General features: G+C 56.6%; 2 protein-coding genes across 3 annotated transcripts in view; both read right to left on the minus strand.

Annotated features, from left to right (window-relative positions):
• Positions 1-115: 115 nt before the first annotated feature.
• ERN2 (endoplasmic reticulum to nucleus signaling 2) lies at positions 116-11236 on the minus strand. Of its 2 annotated transcripts, none has more exons than XM_072935754.1 (22): positions 11057-11236; positions 8763-8880; positions 8418-8451; positions 7817-7889; positions 7640-7712; positions 7394-7516; positions 7207-7308; positions 6711-6972; positions 6529-6607; positions 6301-6451; positions 5805-5926; positions 5473-5649; positions 5132-5381; positions 4796-4886; positions 4141-4330; positions 3872-3971; positions 3558-3727; positions 2731-2878; positions 2496-2623; positions 2188-2311; positions 1855-1922; positions 116-1776 (listed from the first exon to the last, which is right to left on the minus strand). In XM_072935754.1, exons 1-22 carry the CDS (start codon positions 11180-11182, stop codon positions 1585-1587), a joined length of 2901 nt encoding a protein of 966 aa, XP_072791855.1. In that variant the 5' UTR covers positions 11183-11236; the 3' UTR covers positions 116-1584. The 2 variants fall into 2 exon arrangements, with proteins under 2 accessions (XP_072791855.1, XP_072791854.1); XM_072935753.1 differs by having other exon boundaries at positions 3528-3727.
• Positions 11237-11915: 679 nt separating this feature from the next.
• UBFD1 (ubiquitin family domain containing 1) overlaps positions 11916-19850 on the minus strand; it is a 134444-nt gene continuing 126509 nt past the window's right edge. Inside the window, exons 6-7 of the mRNA XM_072935757.1 lie at positions 17646-17728; positions 11916-16430 (exon numbers count right to left, since the gene is read on the minus strand). Of these exons, the coding sequence (XP_072791858.1) occupies positions 16320-16430; positions 17646-17728 (194 nt within the window). The 3' untranslated portion in view covers positions 11916-16319. The remainder of the gene's footprint in view (positions 16431-17645; positions 17729-19850) is intronic.

Consider the following 19850-nt stretch of genomic DNA (forward strand, 5'->3'; position numbering starts at 1 on the left):
TCAGGCAGCAGAGTCTTGCAGGAGCTCAGTGACCTCGCTGTGTTGCTCTCCCACCACTGCCCCTACCAGCAACTAGAGGTGTTCTCAGGCCAGTTTGTTTTTAAGCAGGAAACGCTTTTTAGGTTGTATTTTTTAATTTTTACAACATATTGTATAAATATATTCTGAAAAGAAACCTGGTACAAACCCTGTTACCTGTGTAACAAAATCCCACACCCCAGCACACACAGGAATCGCACTATACAAAATTATTGTTGTTCCACAGAGGAACTTTGCTGTGGGGCTCTCTGTGCCCATGGGCTCAGCTGGTGCTGGAGGATGGCTTGCAGGGAACGCATGCCCATGGGGCTGCCATGAACCACAGCACCCATGGGATACCTGCCCTGGGCAGCAGGAGAGGCTGGGGGAGCTGCAGGCATAGGCCTGTCTGTGAGGGAAGGATCCCAGCGGACAGGAACTCCCTCCTTTGTGCCCAGGGACAGCTGTTCCTGGACTGCTGTGCCACCAGGCCTGGCACAGGTACAGGCTGCTGGGGACCCTAAGGGAGAAACCGTGTTCTGAGCCCAGCTGAGAGGCACACTTTGATGGTGGGGCTGTGCCCTCACGGCCTGGCTGCCACAGGCGGGTGCCAGCCCCAGCGTGGCTGCTCGGCCTGGCCTGGCTGAGCACAGCCCTGCCGGGGCTGAGGGGCAGCTCCAGCATCAGGAGCTGGTCCTGGGCACAGCTCAAGGAGCTGCGTTCCCTGCCACAGGAGAGAACCCGTGGGACAAAGCTTTCTGTCCCTGCTGAATGTCCCCAGGACTGATGGCAGCCTGGCAGCTGTGCCAAGGTCCGGCTGTGGCTGTCCCTGTGAAAACACAGCGTGTTTTCCTCTTTCTTCTCCAAGCACTGTGTCCACCTGAGATGTCTTTGTTTTCTGACCCAAAAGCCTTCACACCTGAATCTGACTGTGAGTGTTTGCAAAGGTGGTTGCCCAGAGGGTCCCTCAGGGAACTCCAGGTGTGCCCACCTCTGCTGCCCTGTGCCTCGCCTGTGGAGCCCAGCCTGGCCCGGCAGCAGGACAGCCATGAGAGAGAGCCCGGGTGGGGAGAGTGGCTGCAGCCCCCGGGCACAACCTGTGGCACTTAGGCATGATCCGTGGCCCTCGGGCACGACCTGTGGCCCTCAGGTATGACCAGTGGCCCTCAGGCATGACCAGTGGCCCTCAGGTATGACCGGTGGCTCTCGGGCAGGACCCACGGCGCTCAGGTAGGACCCGCAGCCCTCAGGCAGGACCCGCGGCCCTCAGGCATGACCCACGGCCCTCAGGTATGACCAGTGGCCCTCGGGCAGGACCCGCGGCCCTCAGGTATGACCGGTGGCTCTCGGGCAGGACCCACGGCGCTCAGGTAGGACCCGCAGCCCTCAGCCACAACCCGCGTCCCTCAGGCATGACCCACAGCCCTCAGGTATGACCCACAGCCCTCAGGTATGACCCGTGGCCCTCGGGCACGACCTGTGGCCCTCAGCCACAACCCGCGGCCCTCAGGCTTGACCGGTGGCCCTCAGGCAGGACCCGCAGCCCTCAGCCACAACCCGCGGCCCTCAGGCGCCGTCGTCCCTCAGGCCCTGGCAGTAGTAGGCATGGAAGGTGCGCTCGTGGGCACAGACCCGCATGGCCCCGTGCGTGTGCAGCAGCAGCCGCGGGAAGCGGGAGGTGAAGTACTGCACGAAGCCCTCGGGGACAGAGCCCAGGGCCACCCGGACGTCGGCCGGCAGCTCGTGGTAGTGGTGCTTCTGCAGGAGAGAGGGCGAGGTGAGGGAGGACCAGGACAGTGGAGGCGGCGGGGCTGCGGGGAAGCTGGGTGGCCGTACCTTGTTCCTCATGGCCCGCAGCAGGTCACGCACTGAGCCCCCCTTGTAGGTGCGGAACTTCCTCAGGTCTGGGGACAGCAGGAGAGACACGGAGTGAGGGGGGACACAGCCGGGGTGGGGCTGCCTCAGCCCCTGTAGTGCCAGCCCCAGCCCTGCTGCACTGTGGCCTTCAAGGAAGAGCTGCAACCTTTACCTGCCCCACTTTTCAGCTCTTGGGCACAAGCAGGTGCCAGCTGGCCAGTAAAAGCACCAACCCTTGGAGCCAGCCCTTGGAGCTCCAGTCCCTACCTGCTTCACTGGACCCAGTGACGAGCCTGGCCCCTCCATGCTCACCCATCTGCAGTGGCAGGGAGATGTGCATCCTCCAGTTGGTCCTCACCACTGCCCGTCCCCCCGATTCCAGGGCTGAGATGATGGGCCCCTCGGCTGGCTCCTTCTCCACACGGTCACTGACGTCCTGCGTGCCCAAGAGGTCATTATGGCACTGCCCTCGCGCTGCACGAGGTGGCACAGAGACCCAGGGACCCCTCACCCCTCCTAAGAGCAGCTCACAATGAGCATGTTGACCTGAACACAGAAGTTTCTGGCACATTTTTCAGTGCACACCTGCGTTCACTGCCGGTGGGACAGCACAGGCTCACCTGGAAGAACTGCAGCTGCTTCTCCTGACTCCAGAAGAAGGGATGCACAAGGACCGCAGGGGCCGAGGGCCGGTGCTGGGGCTCGGAGCTGATCATCGCCACAATCAGCTCCCTCGCAATGAGTTTGTCTGGAGGTGAAACAAAACAGCGGAGAGCTCGCCCCCGTGCCAGGAGCGGGAGCTGGCCCCAGCCCAGAGCCTCGCCACGGTGCTGTGTCACTGGGGAAGGCTCTCACCATGAGCCTCCTCCTGCAGGCAGCTCAGCTGGTAGGAACCTGCCAGGATGTTGGCCTGGCGCCGCAGGCTGTCCCCAAAGGGGTGCTGTCCCCCCGACACCACGTAGTAGAAGATGCACCCAGCTGAGAAGATGTCCACAGCACTGGTCTGCAAAACACGGGGGCACATGGGACCCTCACGCAAAGGGCGAGGAAACCTTTACCTCCCATTTTCTGTGCTTTTATGTGGACAATTTGTCACTGGCTGAAGAGCTGCTGGAAAATGCATGGCATGGGGCTCCTGCTCTGCTACCTGGGAGCCCCATCACCCCAGGTCCTTACAGAGAAGGGGTTTCCAGAGGCACAGCCAGAATTCAGGACTCCACAGCCCAACAGACACGCAGGGGCTGCTGGTGTCCCACCAGCAGGCAAATGGACACCAGCATGAACCCCGCCCAGGATCAGTACAGCAGCTGCTTCCAGTGGGAATGAGATCCCCAATTCTGAACAGAAGAGAAGTGTGACCTTGGCAGCCACCCACAGCCCCTACAACCTCCTCACCCAAATTTCTGAGGACTGATGGAGCCTAATGAGACACCTGTGCTGAATACAGCTGGGCACTGTCCCCCAGGGGCAGGAGGATGGGGACAGCCCTAGCAAAGAAGCACAGTGCCTGTGACTGGGCTGGCTCTGGCTCATGGAGCTCTCATCTTAACTGTGCACCTCAGCAGAGTGACCTGAGGCCACTGCCAGCGTGGGGGACACTGTCACAATGGGCCCAAGGAGCACCCGGGCAGGGGTGGCCATGGCTCACTGACAGGGTTCTCCTTCGGGGCCTCCTGCAGCACCTCGGGCGCGATCCAGCCCTCAGTGCCAGGGATCCCGGAGCGGAGGCTGAAGCTCTGTCGTCCTCCCTGAAGCTTCTTGCAAAGGCCGAAGTCGGAGATGACGGCGCGGATCTGCCCGTGGCAATTCGGGACAGAGATGAGGATGTTACAGGGCTTCAGGTCACGGTGCACTGCAAGTGAGAGGGTGTGCTGTCACCTGGCAGGGCTGGAGCAAACAGGGCTCTGCCACAGCCCCATCCGTGTGCTGCTGACCCCACAGCCACTGCCCAGACCCCGCAGCAGGAGAGGCTGCAGAGGGGACTGCTGGCCCTTACCAATGCTGAGGGAGTGCAAGTGGGCCAGCCCGGACATGGTCTGACGCAGCACAGACACCGGGTCCAGCCCACGGCGCTCAAAGCTGGGGCTCTCCACGTACTGGAACCACACAGGAGGAGAGGAACTAAGCCTGATTTACTAGGCAAAGGCAAGCTGGCTGGAGAGACACCCCACCCCAGCGTGATGGGGGTGATGGAGAGGAGCCCCTGCAAGGCTCGTGTTCGCAGGGCTCCCAGGGCCGCAGCAGCAGCCCTGTGCCCGGGCTCACCTCCTGCAGCGTGGCGGAGCACAGCTCGATGGCGATGTAGTGGAACTGCCGGTCCCTCTCGCTGCAGAAGTAGCGGACGACGTGGGGGTGCTCGTCCGACTCCCGGAGCAGTTGGACCTCACGGTCCAGCAGGTGGACACACTCGGGCAGGAGGCGCTTCACGGCCACACGGCGGCCCTCGAACTGCCCCCTGTGCAGAGAGCCCCTGCTGTGTCCGTGTGCAGCACGGCCAGCCACGCTCACCCACAGGAACCCCAGCATAGGTCACTGCTGTGCCCCCAAAGCCTTGTCACATCACCGACAGGAAGAGATCTTCCCAGTGTAAGCTGGGAAACGGAGGCTCTTAATTTTGTAGGAGAATGACATCCCTACAGCTCAGTGCTGGAAAAGGGGCTCAGCCAGAGCCTGGGAACCGTGCGAGGGGCCAGAGCAGGTGCAGGGGGTGCAAGGGGGACCTGCCCTGTGTACCCAGTGTCTGGTCAATGAGGGCCACGAGCCCAGCTCCATGATGGGTGGGATGAGGACCAGAAGAAGGTGAAAGGGGTGAGCTCTCAAAAGTTCCTGAACCAGTGTCCACCACCCTGAGCTGCCTTGTTGCTTTCCCTGTGGCTCCCAGGGAGAAAGGGAGCAGAGTGCAGGCACCAGTGTCACCCACCTGAAAACAAAGGTTCCTCCAGCTCCATGGCCCAGCACGTCCTTGGGGTTAAAAGAAACTTTCCCAACTACAACCAGGTCTGGTTCTGCATCTGCAGTGGAGAGAAGACAGCGGTCCTCCAGCCTCCAAACACTAGTTCTGTAAGGAGGACACCTGTTTCTCTATTCATCTGGCCATTTCTTGGGCCCTACTCTTATGTAGCCCATGCTTATCCAGCAGCAGATCTGACACGTCCTCCTGTCCCAGGTGGGCTGCAGCCCTCTCATCTGCGGGCATCCCTGCACCTGCTCTGGGTGCTGGCATCTCTGCACAGAAGCCCCCAGAACCTGCACCCACCTTCAGCAGCCACTGGGGCAGCTGGCTCTGGGCTGACTGTCCCATTAGCCAGGTCCTTCAGGCAGGCAGAGGGGCTGGAGCTCTGTGAGAGCTCTGATGCACTTCCCTGGCTCAGCTCCAGCTCCCTGGGCTCCTCAGGTACGCCCTCCCTGGAGACGCGGCCCGAGCGCAGCAACTCCTGCTGCTGCTTCAGGAGCTGTATCTGCTCCTCCAGCTGCTGCTGCTGCACCACATGCTGCCGCTGCAGTTTCTGGAACACAAACCATGCAATCCTCAGAGCCTGGAGCCGCGCTGGGGCATTGGCTCTGCTGTGTCACTCTCCCACCACCATCAGCACTCACCGTGAGCAACAGGACCAGGATTCCCCCGCCCAGCAGAGCGGTGCCAATGCCAGCCATCACCAGGTCCCAGGTGCCAGACTCGGGGTACACCTCCACCTGCTCACCCGGCGCGGGGTCTGGCTGGAGCTGCCCCTCACTGCGCACAGCTGGCTCCTCCGGGCTGCTCGGGGCCAGGAACTGCAACACATACCCGGGGCTGGGGGACACAAGAGGCACGGACCGCAGGGCACTTGGGTTTGGGACTTCCTTCCTGTCCTATCCCATGCTGGGGACCCAGTGCCCACCCCAAGCAGCACAGACCCTTCAGTGACCCAGCACCCTTCACCACTCACATCGTTGAACATGGTCCTGGAGGGAGGAGCCCTGGGGATGATGGTTTCTGTGGTTTTCCTCAGGTTCTCTGGGAAGGCTCGCAGCATCGTGGTGTGGACCAAAGGAGGCAGCTCATGGTGCCCTGTGGCAGGAGGGGAACAGAGACAACCCTCAGTTCACCTCTTGGTTTCACCCCCCTTGCCAGCAGCCCCGGCTCTCCTGGAGTAGGGGGATTGCTTCTCATGGGACCCCCAGCATTGGTAACTGTGAGCCCTGCTTCAAAGGGTCCCTGCCCACCCCTGCATGGGGTGTCTGGCAGTCACTCTTGGGGAGGGGACAAAGAGGAGCTGAAAGGAGTCCCAGGCCAGTGTCACCACAGCCTGGGGTGACTCAGCCTTAATCCCATTCACCCCACTGGGCAGAGCAGGTTGGCCTATTGTCCCTAAAGCACAGCAGCAGCTGGGGGTGTTCCCCACCAGGCACCGTCTGGGAGCCAGGACATGGGTGAGTCCGCACCTATGAGGAGCCACTGGTTGGGAAGGGAGGTGATGCTGCCCTGCGGGTACTTGACATCCGTGCTGGGCGTGATCTCGCACTCCCCGGACTCCCTCATGGTCACGTCGTCCGTGGTGGGGCCGTCGATCCTGGCCAGCGTGATGCCCTGGGGCTGGGGACGTGGCAGCTCGTGGGGCACGGGCAGCGGATGTGCCGTGGTGGCTCTGGCAGGGCAGAGGGGACACTCACCACCAGCGCCACGCTGCCGTGCACCAGCGAGGTCACGGCGTAGAAACTGGTCGCGTGCTTTCCCACGTAGAGCGCCGGCCTGCAGGGCAAGGACAAGCATCACCTTCCATCCGTCATGGATCAGGGTGGCCGAGCACGGGAACATGAATGCCACCGGCTGCCACCGCTCAGGAACCACGTACAGCAGCTGGGTCTTGGTGGCGGCGAAGTCCTTGACAGACTGGTAGCTCCACTTGAGGACGTGGATGTCCTGCGACTGGAAGGTCAGATAGCGCAGGGTCTCCATGGCCAGGTTGAGGTGGGGGAGGCGGCGCAGGCTGTCCTGGTGCCACAGGTAGATGCCAACCACAGGTGAGCCGTAGTTCTGTGCCCACAGGACCTCCCCGCTCTCCTTGTCCAGGGTCACCACCAGCCCGTCCCCGCTGGAGGCCAAGTGTGCCATTTCTGGAGAGAGCAAGAGGGATGAGGGATGCAGCAGTTCGGCTGTGACTCCTCTGGTCACCCTCAGCTCTGCCACTGGTCATGGGCTGCTGCCTGCTCTCCCAGCAAAGGACACAGCTGAGACCTGCTGGCCCTGGCACTGTCACGCCGGCCCCTGCACAGCAGAGTCCTGCTGCAAGTGGGCACTGGGGAGCTGGGTGCCACGACTGCTCCCGTGGCTGCTGCAGTTCCACTCACTGTAGTGGTAGGACTCTTCGCAGAGCGGGGCCGAGTACTCGGAGAAGGTGGCATTCCAGCGCAGCTCCCGTGACTTGGTGTCATACATGGTGATGATGTACTCTGGGGACAGCAGCAGGGCAGGAGGTCACCTCCAGTGCCCCATTCCTGGCACCAGGTGGTCGACAGGGGCACGGGACTGGCTTACGGGTCCGTCCAATGTAGAGCAAGGGGCTGGATGGGCACAGACCATCCCAGGCCTGTGTTGAGAGGGTGGTCTGCTTCTGCCCTGACTTGGGGTCCACAATGAACCAGGTGTCCTGCTTCTTCCCTGAGAAGGAAAACACTTTCTTTGTAAGGCCCCACAGCCCTGCCTGCCCAGGAGCTCCCGCTGAGCTCCGGCCTGTGGCCCTCCACGGCTCCCGGAGCGCCGTGAGCCCCAGCGCCTCCGTACCGGTGTAGAGCACTCCATCCGAGCTGCGGCACGGCGAGGACTGCACCAGCTCCGGGATGGTGAACGGCAGCTTCTGCAACACAGGCAGCAGAGCAGGTGCAGGGCAGAGTCACCTCTGCAGTCACCTCTGCAGCCCAGGGGATCACAGGATGCCCACAGCCCCACAGCCCTACTGACCATCAAGCCTTCTTTGTTCTTTCCTCCCAGGATATACAGGCTGCCATCATTGGGGTCTGGAAGGAATGCTGGCCTGGGAAGCACGACAGAAGCACAAAACGTGAGCTACCCCTGCCCTGAGCACCTCCAAGGACACAGAGTGTTTACACTGCAGAACCCCCTGTAGCAGTTTGCTCCAGGGTGAGTCCCTGCAGGACTTGACCTTTCCTGGACACCTGCAGCACTGCCTTTGGCAGGAGATTGTTCCCACTCTGGTCAGTCCTGGGATTTCCCACAGCCACCCAGTGCCCACGCACCAGGCTGGTGGATGCCCTGCCTGTCTCAAGGAGCTCTTGCTGTCCTGCCTGCCCCTGAGCTGACGGGGGATTTCCCTCTATTTCTCTCCATGCTGGTGTGTGTAGCCGAGCTGAGAGCTCCTCGGCTGTGCAGCAGGTGCCAGCTCCTCCTCATCACCATGTGCCACGTGCCAGCACCAGGGTCAGGGTAAGGTGATGCCACGGCATGGGCTGGGCATTTCATTTCTCTGTGGCTCCCCTTTCCTGCTGTTGCTCCATCAGTTATCAGGGAGCCTCCTGCACTGCCCAGTGCGGGTGACACTCACTCTGCCACATAGACCGGCACCTGCAGAATGGGATCTGAAACAGAGTGAGAGGCCACGTCAGCAGCGCTCCTGTCAGTGGGACAGCACAACACCACTGTTCACCCAGCGTGGCACTGTCACCCAGCCCAGCCACGCAGCCTGCCTGCCTTTCAGAGGCAAAAGGGACACCAGGGCAGATGCCCACCCGCGCTCGGACGTGCCTGGGGCCGGGGCAGCGCACCCCAGGGCTGGAGGCACTGGCAGCCCAGAGCCCATCCAGCAAGAGCCAGGCCAGGGGAGCATTTCCAAACCCCAAACATGCTCCAGGAGCTAGGCTGTAAGCAAATGCCCCCAGTCATTACTCACCATCCTTCAAGGTCCACTTGATGTCCCCTGTGCTCTTGCTGACGGCATGGAGGTTCCCATCCAGTGTGGAGATGAAGAGCAGCGTTTCTGGGACAGTCACAGCACCACCTTTGAGGCTCTAGGACAGACACACCATCCTCAAGAGATCAGCCAGACTTGGGAACAATCCCCCAGCCCGGCTCCTCTGCTCAGCTCAGCTCCTGGGGCACCACCCGCACCTACAGCCCCTGGCTCCTGTGGCCCTGCTCACATCCCACCAGAGCCACCCTGGGGCTGGAGCAGCCTTCCCTCTCCCGCCTCTCCCTGGAACAAGTTTTCCCACAGGTGAGATGAATTACAGTGTGGCCGTTCCCAGTCACAACCCTGGATGCCTTTCTAAAGGTGACAAGAGCAGCCGACGTCGGCTCCTTCCAGAAACAAACGAGTCTGGTGACTTTTCGTGCCAGAGCAGTGGTGATTGCCTGCCCGGCCCTTCAGAGCTGCAGCTTTCAGCTACCTGACATTGAGGAAGTAATTGCAAATTCACCTGGGAAGAGGAGCTGCTGCTTCCACGTATGGCGTCTGCATAGCGAGTGCCAGCTCAGCCAGTGCCACATATGCCAGCCTCACCCTGTTGGCAAACAGGGATGGGCAAACAGCACGGGACCCACATGGCTCTGGCAGTCCCTGATGCCAGGGATTTGGCAGCAGCACCTGAGCCCCTGGCTGGCCACAGATTAGCGTGAGAGGCACAGGACACCCCTGGAGCCCAGCCCCTCAGTAGCCCCCTCGCTGCTCTAGGAGCCTGAGCTGGCAGAGCCTGTCCTGTGGGCCTGTCCAGGCTGTGGAGCAGGGACCAGCCAGCAGCCTGTGCCCAGCCAGGACCTGCATGCGAGTCTGAGACCATTTGCAGAGCAGAACATGACAGCACAAGACTGGCTGTAGCACGGTGGGACCAGGAGATTCCTTCAGCTGCAACAAAGCACGGGAGCACACACAACATCCCTCACTATGCACCTCACACCAACTTCTATGCCTCCAGCCCAGTTCTTTTATTTGCACTTCTTTTTGCTTAATTTTCGGGTGAGGTCAGAGTGAGTCTCCCTGCTCTGGCTTTGCCCAGAGGACATGGCAGGGAATGCTCCCACCACGGCTCCTCCAGCCCCCATGGCCATGCAGGCGGGATTGCTGCTGGCTGGGGACGTGCCAGGCTGGCAGACACGGGGCTCTTGCAGTGTGGCCACCTGCCCGGGGGAAACTGAGACTGCCGGGCCCCCCCAGCTGTCGGGGCTCTCTGCTTCCTTCCTCCTGAAGCGCTGGGGTTTTTTCCATCCCTTCTGCAAGTGTTTTGGCACCAGGGCACTCAAGCAAAGGCCAGGCTGCCTGGCCTGCTCCCCATAAACCACCATGGGCAGAACTGGGAGCCCTGGATGCCTGGGAGCTGCCAGCCTCCCTCCCCCTGGTCCCAGCCCCAGCCCACAAGTGTGGCTGTTCCCACAGGCTGTTCCCAAGAGCCGTGCTTTCCCGAGGTTCCACCACAGCACTCTGGACTCTGCAGTGACGCTGCTCGAGCCGAACTCAGCCGTGGGCTCGGGGCACACTGGCTCCCCCAAGGATAAACAGAGAGGGACGGCCAAGCACAGACAGAAACTCGGCACCAGCATCGCCTGCTTCCTCCGCTGAAGCAGCTTTAGCCGCGTAATCCAAAGCCACCCTGGCACGCTGCCTATCCGCTTGAGCCGCCACCAGCGGCAGGAGCTGGATCCGGCTCCGAAGGCACCACCCCGGCAGGCAGCAGCTCCGCGGGCAGGAGCGGGCGGAGGGCACCCGGGGAAGGGGACTCCGCTGCCGGCCACAGCCAGGCCCAGGGGCGAGGATGGAGAACAGCCTCCGCTCGGGGCGCCGCAGGGGCCGGGGTGACAGCCCGGCGCTCCATCGCACAGCAGCCAACGCACCCACGTTCGGCACCCGGCAGCATCCCGGCCCCGCGGACACCACGTACACCTGGGCAGGTGTGCCCGCCCGGGGGCGGCCCGAGCCCCGCTCACCGGTGCCACCCGCGGGACGCTCCCGCCCGCGCTGCCGCACCTGTCCCGAGCGAGGGGTGCCCCGGCCACAGCCCGGGCACCAAGTGTCGTGTGCCCTCCCGCAGGACACGCGGGACACAGCGGGCACAGGCTCACACCGGGCACCGCGCTGTCCCCTCCCGGGCGCTGTCCCCTCCCGGGCGCTGTCCCTCCGCGCTGTCCCCTCTCACTGTCCCGTCCCGGGCGCTGTCCCACCCCGCGCACCCCCCGCCCCAGCGGCGGCCGTACCTGTGCCGGGGGCGGCGGGAGCAGCAGCAGCAGCAGCAGCAGCAGCGGCAGCAGCAGCGGCGGCGGTAGGAGCCCCCGGCGCGCCCCCCGGAGCCCCCGCGGGCGCGGCGCGGCGGGGCCGCCCATGTCCCGGCCAGGCCAGGCCGGGCCGGGCCGCGCGGCCGCCGTGAGTCAGCGGGGCCGGGGCGGTCCCGGACGCGGCTCCCGCCCCCCGCGCTCCGCACACGCACCCCGGCCCCGCGGGCCCTCCGGCCTCCCCGCCCCGGTCCCTCCGCTGCCCGACCGTCCGCACCGCCGACAGCCGCGGCACACCCGGACACCGCAGCCACGGGAACCCGCCCGCGGCACACGCCGGGAGAACGGCAGCGTGAACTGGGGCTCCTGAACTCGGAGATGGGCTCTTCGGCTGGGGGACAGCAGGTGGCTGAAGGCGGAGGCGAGGCCGAGCAGCGCCGCTCCAGCGCGGCAATCCTGAGGGTGCCGAACGCCAGCACCGGGACTGGCCCGAGCACACACCGGGGCTGTTCAGTGGGAGTGGGACTGTGGCACCAGCCAGGGCCGGGCCGGCCAGTCTCGGTGTAAAAGCAGATTAACGCCTGGCTTTGGGCAGGCAGGTAAAGACCATCCCGTAATTCACAGCCCGTGCGTGTGCATGGCACAGGGCAGCAGAACCCAAATCCCCACCGTGGGAGATGGGCACCCACGGCTTTGATGTGTCACCAGGTGTGGGGTCCCCTGAACTTAGGCCTGTGTCCATCTTCCCGCAAAGAAACTCACTACAAACCCTTTGCTCACAGCTGTTCATGCAGGAGAAAGCAGCTCAGTACATAAAGAATATTGAAACACTCAAACACAGAAATACTTAATTATCAAACTTTAATTCATAAGACTAATCTTACAGAATAAAACACCAGGATAACCAGTCAAGGTTACACTTAAAAAAATCCAGCAGTGCAAATCTAAGACTAAATATTTGTCATCTCCCTCCCCCCAAAATAGGCAATAGATTATTTAAAAATACCATAATACATGGTACTCACATATTCCATTTAAAATAAATCTGCAGTGGACACAAATATCTAAGTTGTTTTTTAAAATATAAAACCAAAGAATTAATCACTTTGAGTATGGATTAGACAGAGTGAACTTCCAAGAGCTACTGAGGCGAATCCTTGGCTAGAAGGTAAAATGGCCACGTTTCATACAAGACTTGCTTGGGCTCTCCTGATCCCTCACTCCCCTCCAGTGACAAGGACATTCACTAACAAAACAGGATGCCAGCGGCCTCATCCTAACAGGTGGGGAGAGGCTGCTGGGCAGAACTGAGGGTGAAAACGGCTGCACTGGAAAAACCCAGTTACAAAGGAAGCCAAGTAAACGAAGGGGAGTCTGGAAGCAAGCCCTGCAAGGACGGGAGCAGGGAGCGCAGCACCCGGGCCAGCAGCAGGCGCAGGACCGTGGCTGTGGAGGGGCACAGAGCAGACCCCACCGCGGCACCGGGGCACTGGAGCAGCAGGGAATTGTTTCTCTTTGGCCCTTGGAGCATGGAGCAGTGGGCACCAGCCAGCAGGTGCAAGCTGGGCAGGGTGTGTGTGGCACCAGCACAGTGTGGTGGTGGTGACAGGTTATCTCCTTTCAATCCAGATCACTCTCTCCCATCACCAGAACACCCTGACTGTAGTTACACATTCCTCATCAACATCATTAATGGAAATTAATAATTTACTTTAAACTTGGTATGAAACCGTGTGACTAACACAAGCTCTTCATGCAAGACAATCTGTTCAAACCCCAACCAAGCTGAGCAACAACACTTCTGCATTCCCAAGGAAGTAGTGATCCTGGGACTGCTTACACTCAGGATGCACAGAGAGAGGAAAGAATACTGAACTTGGGACAAGTGGAGGAGGAGAAACCTGCAGTGCTGGGCACGGAGAAGGGGAAGGGATGGCACACAGGTGAGCTGTGATACTCAGTGTCATGAAACAAGGTAGGGAGGGAGCTGGGGGACTGGCAGGAGGAATCCCAAGACGGCAGCAAGGCGGGGACACTGCCTGGGCTCTGGGAACAGCCAACAGCAAACACTGACTGTGTCCTGCAGGGACCTGCATTTGCCTCACCAATACTTGAATCTGCAATTAGGAAGCACAGAAAACACTCAGTGCAACCTCATATGGAGTGGCACCCCAGGGTGCTCCCGGGGAATCACACCTACACACAGCAGGAAGCAGTCGCTGCTGAGGCTCCCTGTTAAATTGTGATTTAATTGAAACACACATCTGTGCAGCTGGTACTGGTAACTGCCCACAGAATATATATCAGATCTCAGAATCATCTTTGTCACCAACTCCAAATTCCGAGTGTACTCACACTTTACTCACACACTGCGTCTCACTGAGGACCAAACTTCTCCCTGGGACCATTGGTTACGCTGAGTCTGCCTTGGGATGGTGACAGTGACCAGAGAGCAAAATCCAAAGCAAGAGAGAGGCAGGCAATGGCTGGGAGGCAACTGTGGCACTATCCCACTAAAAAGAGGGTGTTTCTTAATGACAGTAACTGCCTTGGAAAAACCGGTGTATGCCAGAACATACACAACTCCACATCATTCCCAAAGAGAAAGGATCTTAAAAGCAGTGCTGCTAATTTCAACTAGAATACTCATTTGAAAAAGGTCCCAAGAAGCCTGGGATATTGAGCCAACAAACACCAACTAAAGCATTTATAAGTCACTTTCCTGTATTTTAATTCTAATTTTGCACATAAAACATAAAAATGAGACAATTTCCTTTTTCCAATCAAATCCAACCTGCAAGGAAGCACCTAAAGACGATCACATTTCCTCAGTGTATAGTATTTTCTTCATGTTTAAAACTGCTTTGTATGTTACCAGGGGGTTTGTGCTGAGTCTCTGAGCTGCTGGGCTGTATGTGGCCCAGGACAGAGCAGCTGTGCCCTGTGGCACGGCGTGCGACACTGCCCTGTGCTGCAGCAGTGGTCAGTGCCTGTCCCACTCACCCCAGAGTTACTCACCCGGTCCTGTGTCCTGCACAGGAGCCACAGGAGCTGGGGAGGAGCTGGACTCGGGCACTGGGGCACCACAATCACTCCTGCCCTCCCCAGAGCAAGGGGGTGAAGGAACAGGAAAGGAAACGGACACAAACAGATGCACAGGCAGGTCTGAGCATGTTGAGGAACAAACGGGAGCTGATCAGCACAGAACCAGCAAGGTGGCAAGTGCCAACGCAGCCCCAGGTGACAGAAAGAGCCAGTGTCACCCCTTTGCTTTATCCTGTAGTGCCCGCACCTTACACCAGGTAACAAATTGTTGACTTCAGCCTTAACACCAGGACTGAAAAACAGGAAATCACGCGTGTGATGGCTGCCTTTCGCCCATGACACTGCCACCAGTAAAGCCAGGCCAGCTCCTCTCCGCCCCCACTGCTCCAGGGGACTGCCAAGGGAGCTGGCACAGCTCTCCTGGCCCCGGCCACGCATGTCAGGGCACACTGCTGCTGGCTTGGACACAGAAAGGAAATACCCCAAGCTACAAGAGTAGCAAGCACATCACTAGTTTTTATGTAGGATATGAAACACCTTTAAAACTCATATTGTGTGGCTGCTCAAACAGAAAATACAAACTATAAGTTGCTATCTAGAGGCTACAGGGAAATATGTGACCTCAACACCTACCAGAAAGCCAATGTGTTTTCCAGTCTCTCAAGTAAAATAAAAGTAAAATAAATACTCATATGGGAATTTGCACTGCTGCGCTTCAACTGGGCTCTTCCCTCAAGGAGAGGGAAAAGTGGACATGGAACATATTCGGATTAGCTGTTCCTAAAAGGCTGTTTCTACATGGCTTTGAGCTACTGGCTTGGAGCAGCACTGAGCCCCAGCACTGATGCAGAGCAGGGATGTGTGAGCTGCTCCACAGCACAGGGATGTGTGGCTGCACAATGCCACTTGCTATGGGCCTTGCTCCTGTGCAGGACAGAGGGCTCTGTTCAGAACACCTGAGAGAAATGGCACATGGATGGCTGGCATGGCACACAGAGCATCACAGCCCCAGCTGCAGCACCTCCCGTCTGACAGAATGAGGTGTGAGGGCTGCTTGTGAACTGGAACAGGAGAAAAGCTGGAAGGTGGCTTACATTCAAAACATCACTTGCTGGATGGTTACTCTAAAGTACAATTCACTGAATTCAAGATCACTACAAATTTTCAAATCCAGCTCACAAAAGACTGCTGCTGTTATTAATAATCCAAAACAACCTCTGAGCTTCTCTGTTCCTTCCTGCCCCCAGCCCAAACAGGGCAGGAAGGTCTCCGTGGTTCCCTCCCTTTGGGAGATCTGTGTTCCCCAGCTCCCACCAGGCAGTGTTACGGTGCTTCCATCATGTCCATGTCACTGTGTCCCCTGCTCACACCAGCAGCACAAGGGTGTTTCCAGCCCAACAGCTCAGTGTCAACGCAGCAGCTGCACAATGCTCCTGGACTGCAACGAGCAAGAGAAATCTCCCAAAAAGCAGCAGCCCAGGGCAGGAGGTGAAGCACTGAGCGGGCACGAGGGGGAGCAGCTGGCAGCACAGAACATCCCTGCAGAATCCACCTGCTCCAAACACGCTACACAGACCAACCTGGAGCTGCCAGACTCGGGAAAAGGCCAGGAAAAGTCCCAAACAAGCAGAGCATCTTTGGGTTGAAAGGAAGAATTAGTTCTGCTACCAAGGAGTGGGAGCTGCCCTGCAGGGCCAGCGGGATATGGCTTCACCGAACAGCGACGCTGTGCACTGCTGCAGTCAGCTCTTAAAACCTGCTCAGCTCCCAGCCACAACCACGTAACTAAAGTAACTCTAATGCTGATAACTGAGAGATTATGAAAAATATTTGGTTTTGTTCAAACCGTGTAAAAAATCCTCAAGAATACACTGTAATATTTTCTTTTTAAAACTAAACTGGAAGATCAACTCTCAGCAGATTTAAGTGTATTACACACGATATTTTGTGAATTAAGATTTATTGATTTCCATTGTATTTGCTTTAAATATGGTTGAAGCTGACTGCAGAAAAGGGATGGTGAAATCTTTAAGTTAAAAGTAAACTAATGGTGAAAGAACATCACCTCTGGCTTCCATCCATGCCTCGTTTAGCATGTTTTAGTAATAAGTTCCAGGACTGTCACATCCAGGGATGTTGGAGGCCTCTCCCAGCAGTGTCCTTAGATTTGTGTCATTTTCCTGTGCCAGAGGTGAGCGTGCTTTCAAAAATACTGCCACTTCCCCAGCACCGTGTCTTTGATTGCATCGACATACTGAGTTGGGACCCAATAGACCCAGTAGTAAGATGCTTCTGTTGGGCCCAGCTGAAATGCCTGCAATTAAAAATGACAACATTTACACATGGGAACAAAGAGCTGGTCCCAGTGGACAGGCACAGCTCATCCACTGCCAAACCAGACCAGCCTGTCCCACCTGCTGCTCCCTGCAGCACTGGGCATTCCACAGCTCTTTGGTGGGCAATTAAAGAAGCACTGCAGAGAACAAGAGCTGCAGAGCACTGAGAAAACCATGAGCTCTTCCCTTCTACAACATCACAGCAGCAACCAGAACTCCTGGCCAGTTTCAAGAACATGAGGAAATTATTCTGGTAGACAACCAGAAGCATAACTCAGTGTCTCTAAAGAAACGTCAGAGCTGAGAAGCCAAACAGGAACTAAACAAGACAATGACTATGTTTTTATAGTCATAGGATTTTACATTTAGACATAATGTCCTATTCTCAACTTCTCTTCTATCCACAGGAGAGGGGCACCATGGCACACCAGAGCCTCTGCCCTTTCTGTGGGGTAAGTTTATTGCAACATGTGCTGAAGAGGACCTCTTCTCACACGGGTAATCAAAAATCAAGTATTTGGACAGAGACTAGAGCAGCACCCTCCTGCAGGCCATGACTTTCAGGAAAAACATTTATCTTTCCTCCCCCTAAAGAAGGAAATAGATTTCTCATAGAAAAGACACTTACTTCAACATCAAAAGTTAGTTACTGTACTTTGAAAAGCAGGATCTTAAAAAAACCCATAGATTAAAATAAACAGCCAAAATTTCAGTACATTAGCACAGTTCTCTTCTGAAATATAACTTTGCTAAATCTCATGGGAGTTGTTCAGAAAGTTACAGGTGTGAAAAGATATTACAGCATCAAATCCTTTTTTTCTTAACCTCCATCAAGGCCTGTTGTTCATATAAATACCACAGAATCTAGAAATTAAACCAGGTATCAAAAATATCTCTACCATTAAGAAATCATACGCTATGTTGTGAGCATGTTTACTGGTTTAACACCATCACAGTCAGAAGACACAAAGTAAGGCTTAAGCACTTCATGTTTGTGTGAAAACACTGGATTTCCACACAGCTGCAGATATTCAATATGGACCCAAAATACTGAGAGTGTGAGAGGAGCCCGGGTCCCCATCTCCACAAGGCTGGAAACACCATCCACCTCCAGCCTGCTCTGACCTGCAGCCTGCAGTGTGCGCTGCATGAAGGAATCAGATGGATATGATTAAAGTAGAGCTGTTACTCACCATCATGTGATAATCCTCATGGCCTTCAATAGGTTCACTCACCACATTTTTAATGGACCCCATGGGTAACTTTTCTGTTCTCTCTACATCAAAATTGATCAAAGTATTATTTCTGACACGTGGGGAAGCAGTATTTCATATTCATTTCATACACCACCTCCATTAATGCCAAAATCTCCTCAGGCCAACAGTCTCCCCTCCAGGAGAGTTTTGGATGCCCAGGACCTGGTGGCTGCAGCAGCACACCCCCCACACACCCAAGCTGGCACCCAGCAGGGTGAAGGAATCCAAAACTGGATCACACAGTTTCCCTGCATCCCATGAGGTATTTCAGTGCTCATCATTTGGCCAAGACTGAGTGATGGGAAATCCCAAGCTTTACTTAATTTTTTCCCATAAGGAACTCCCTTTGGAGCAGCAGGGATGCTCATCCTATGGAATCTAGTCCAGGTGTGAGAATATTCAGGGCTGACTACCAGGGATTACACTGAACTCCCAACAGCAAGCCTGAAAGCTGGTGAAGACAGGTTGACCCAACTCTGAAAGCTCAGGCCAGGCTTTACCCTGAGGCAGGGTGCAGAGAAGCACAGAGAAGGGAATAGAAAAGAGAAAATAGGGAAAGAAACAAGAGACACTGAAGCCCCAAAAAGACTGCAGTTACATGGCAGAGTAGTGTCAGCAGCCAGAGGCAATGACAAGAGCCACGAAAGTGCATGGGGCAGGGCAGAGCTTTCCCATCAGCTCTGTCCTCACTCCTTTCTGAACACTTAATTCCAAGGTCCTGCCTTTCCGTTCAAGCATCCAGCATCAGCCAACAATTATCTTCTTGGACACAAGACAGAGAATACCCAAAACACTTTACAAAGGAGAAACTGAGTTCTTGAGATAGATCTGTTTAATATGTGATCCAGAAAACCTCAAACCTACCTACAGAAAGCACACAGGGAGATAAACTCAGTGATGTAAGGAAAAATATTCTCTGCTTCATAACTCAGCGCACTCTGAACTACCTGTTCAGACCTGTGACTTCGTTCATGAGGTAAAACCCCATTTTGCCCTTGTTTAGCATCCCCCAAATCAATTTTTGCTCTGAGTATCCCAACAACAGACAAATCCCATTATCCATGCCTCTGTGCAATTGAGCAACTGGGGAAGAGCTGCCTGTGCCAAACTTCAGGCTACAAACACCTGCACACACCCCCCGTGAGGCTGCAGGGCTGGGGAAGAACCAGCCCCAGCTCCCCAGGGCCAGCAGGGGACAAGCTGTGTCAACACCCAGATGTGTTTACTCCAGCCCTTACCTGCTGGCCTCTGTCACGGGTTCCTCAGAGGAGGAAGGAGTTTCTCCCAGTAACAGCTAGCAATTATAAGCATTCCCTAGAGGCAGCAAGCTGCTGCTAATTTGGGGGAGTAGGGAAACAGGTTACAGGAAACACATGACTACAAGGAGAATCAAACCCACAGCTTAAGCAACACTATGTACAACACCTCAGAAACACTCTACTTGAAAACTCATCTGGGGGGTGATGGAAGAGATTAATTAGCTAAATACTAAGCATGGATTTAGAACCTGGGATCAGTAACAGAAAAACCTGCCTGCCCAACCTATAGAGTTAAAAACCCCCCAATGCCTTGCTCCATCACTTTGCCCAGGAAACAAGTTATTGCAACTGGCACCAAGAATGGTTTTAAGGCTTAAAAAAAAAATCTTCACAGTTAAGTCTGTTCTACAAAGAAACGGTTAAGAACTTTTGGGATTTCTGCTTACTTTGGAACTACAGCTGGAAGCAGTATAACCAACCAACTAGGCTGCTTTACTGGGACAGTGAGCAAACACTTTCAGCTCTCTTGCTCATCGCTGTGTATTTCCCAGCCCAGTCAAACTGAAGGAGCACAGCTTCCTTGGCAGGTGGGGGGATCCCAGTGTCCGATTCAGCCCCAACCACACAGCCACTCACTCCCCCTGCCCTGCTGGGATGGGGAGGAGAATTGGGAAAAAAGTAAAAAATGCATGGTTTGAGCTAAGAAGAGTTTAATAACTGAAACAAAATAAAATATACTACTAATAACGGTAATAATAATAGTAATTAAAAAATCTAAAAAGAAACTCCAGAGAAACCAGCGATGCCCAATTCAGCTGCTCCCCAGCGCTGACTGATGTCCAGCCTGTTCCCCTTTGGTGTCCAGTCCCTCCCAGCCTCCTGC

This window comes from Taeniopygia guttata, chromosome 14 (genome assembly GCF_048771995.1).
Source record: "Taeniopygia guttata chromosome 14, bTaeGut7.mat, whole genome shotgun sequence".
NCBI lineage: Eukaryota > Metazoa > Chordata > Aves > Passeriformes > Estrildidae > Taeniopygia > Taeniopygia guttata.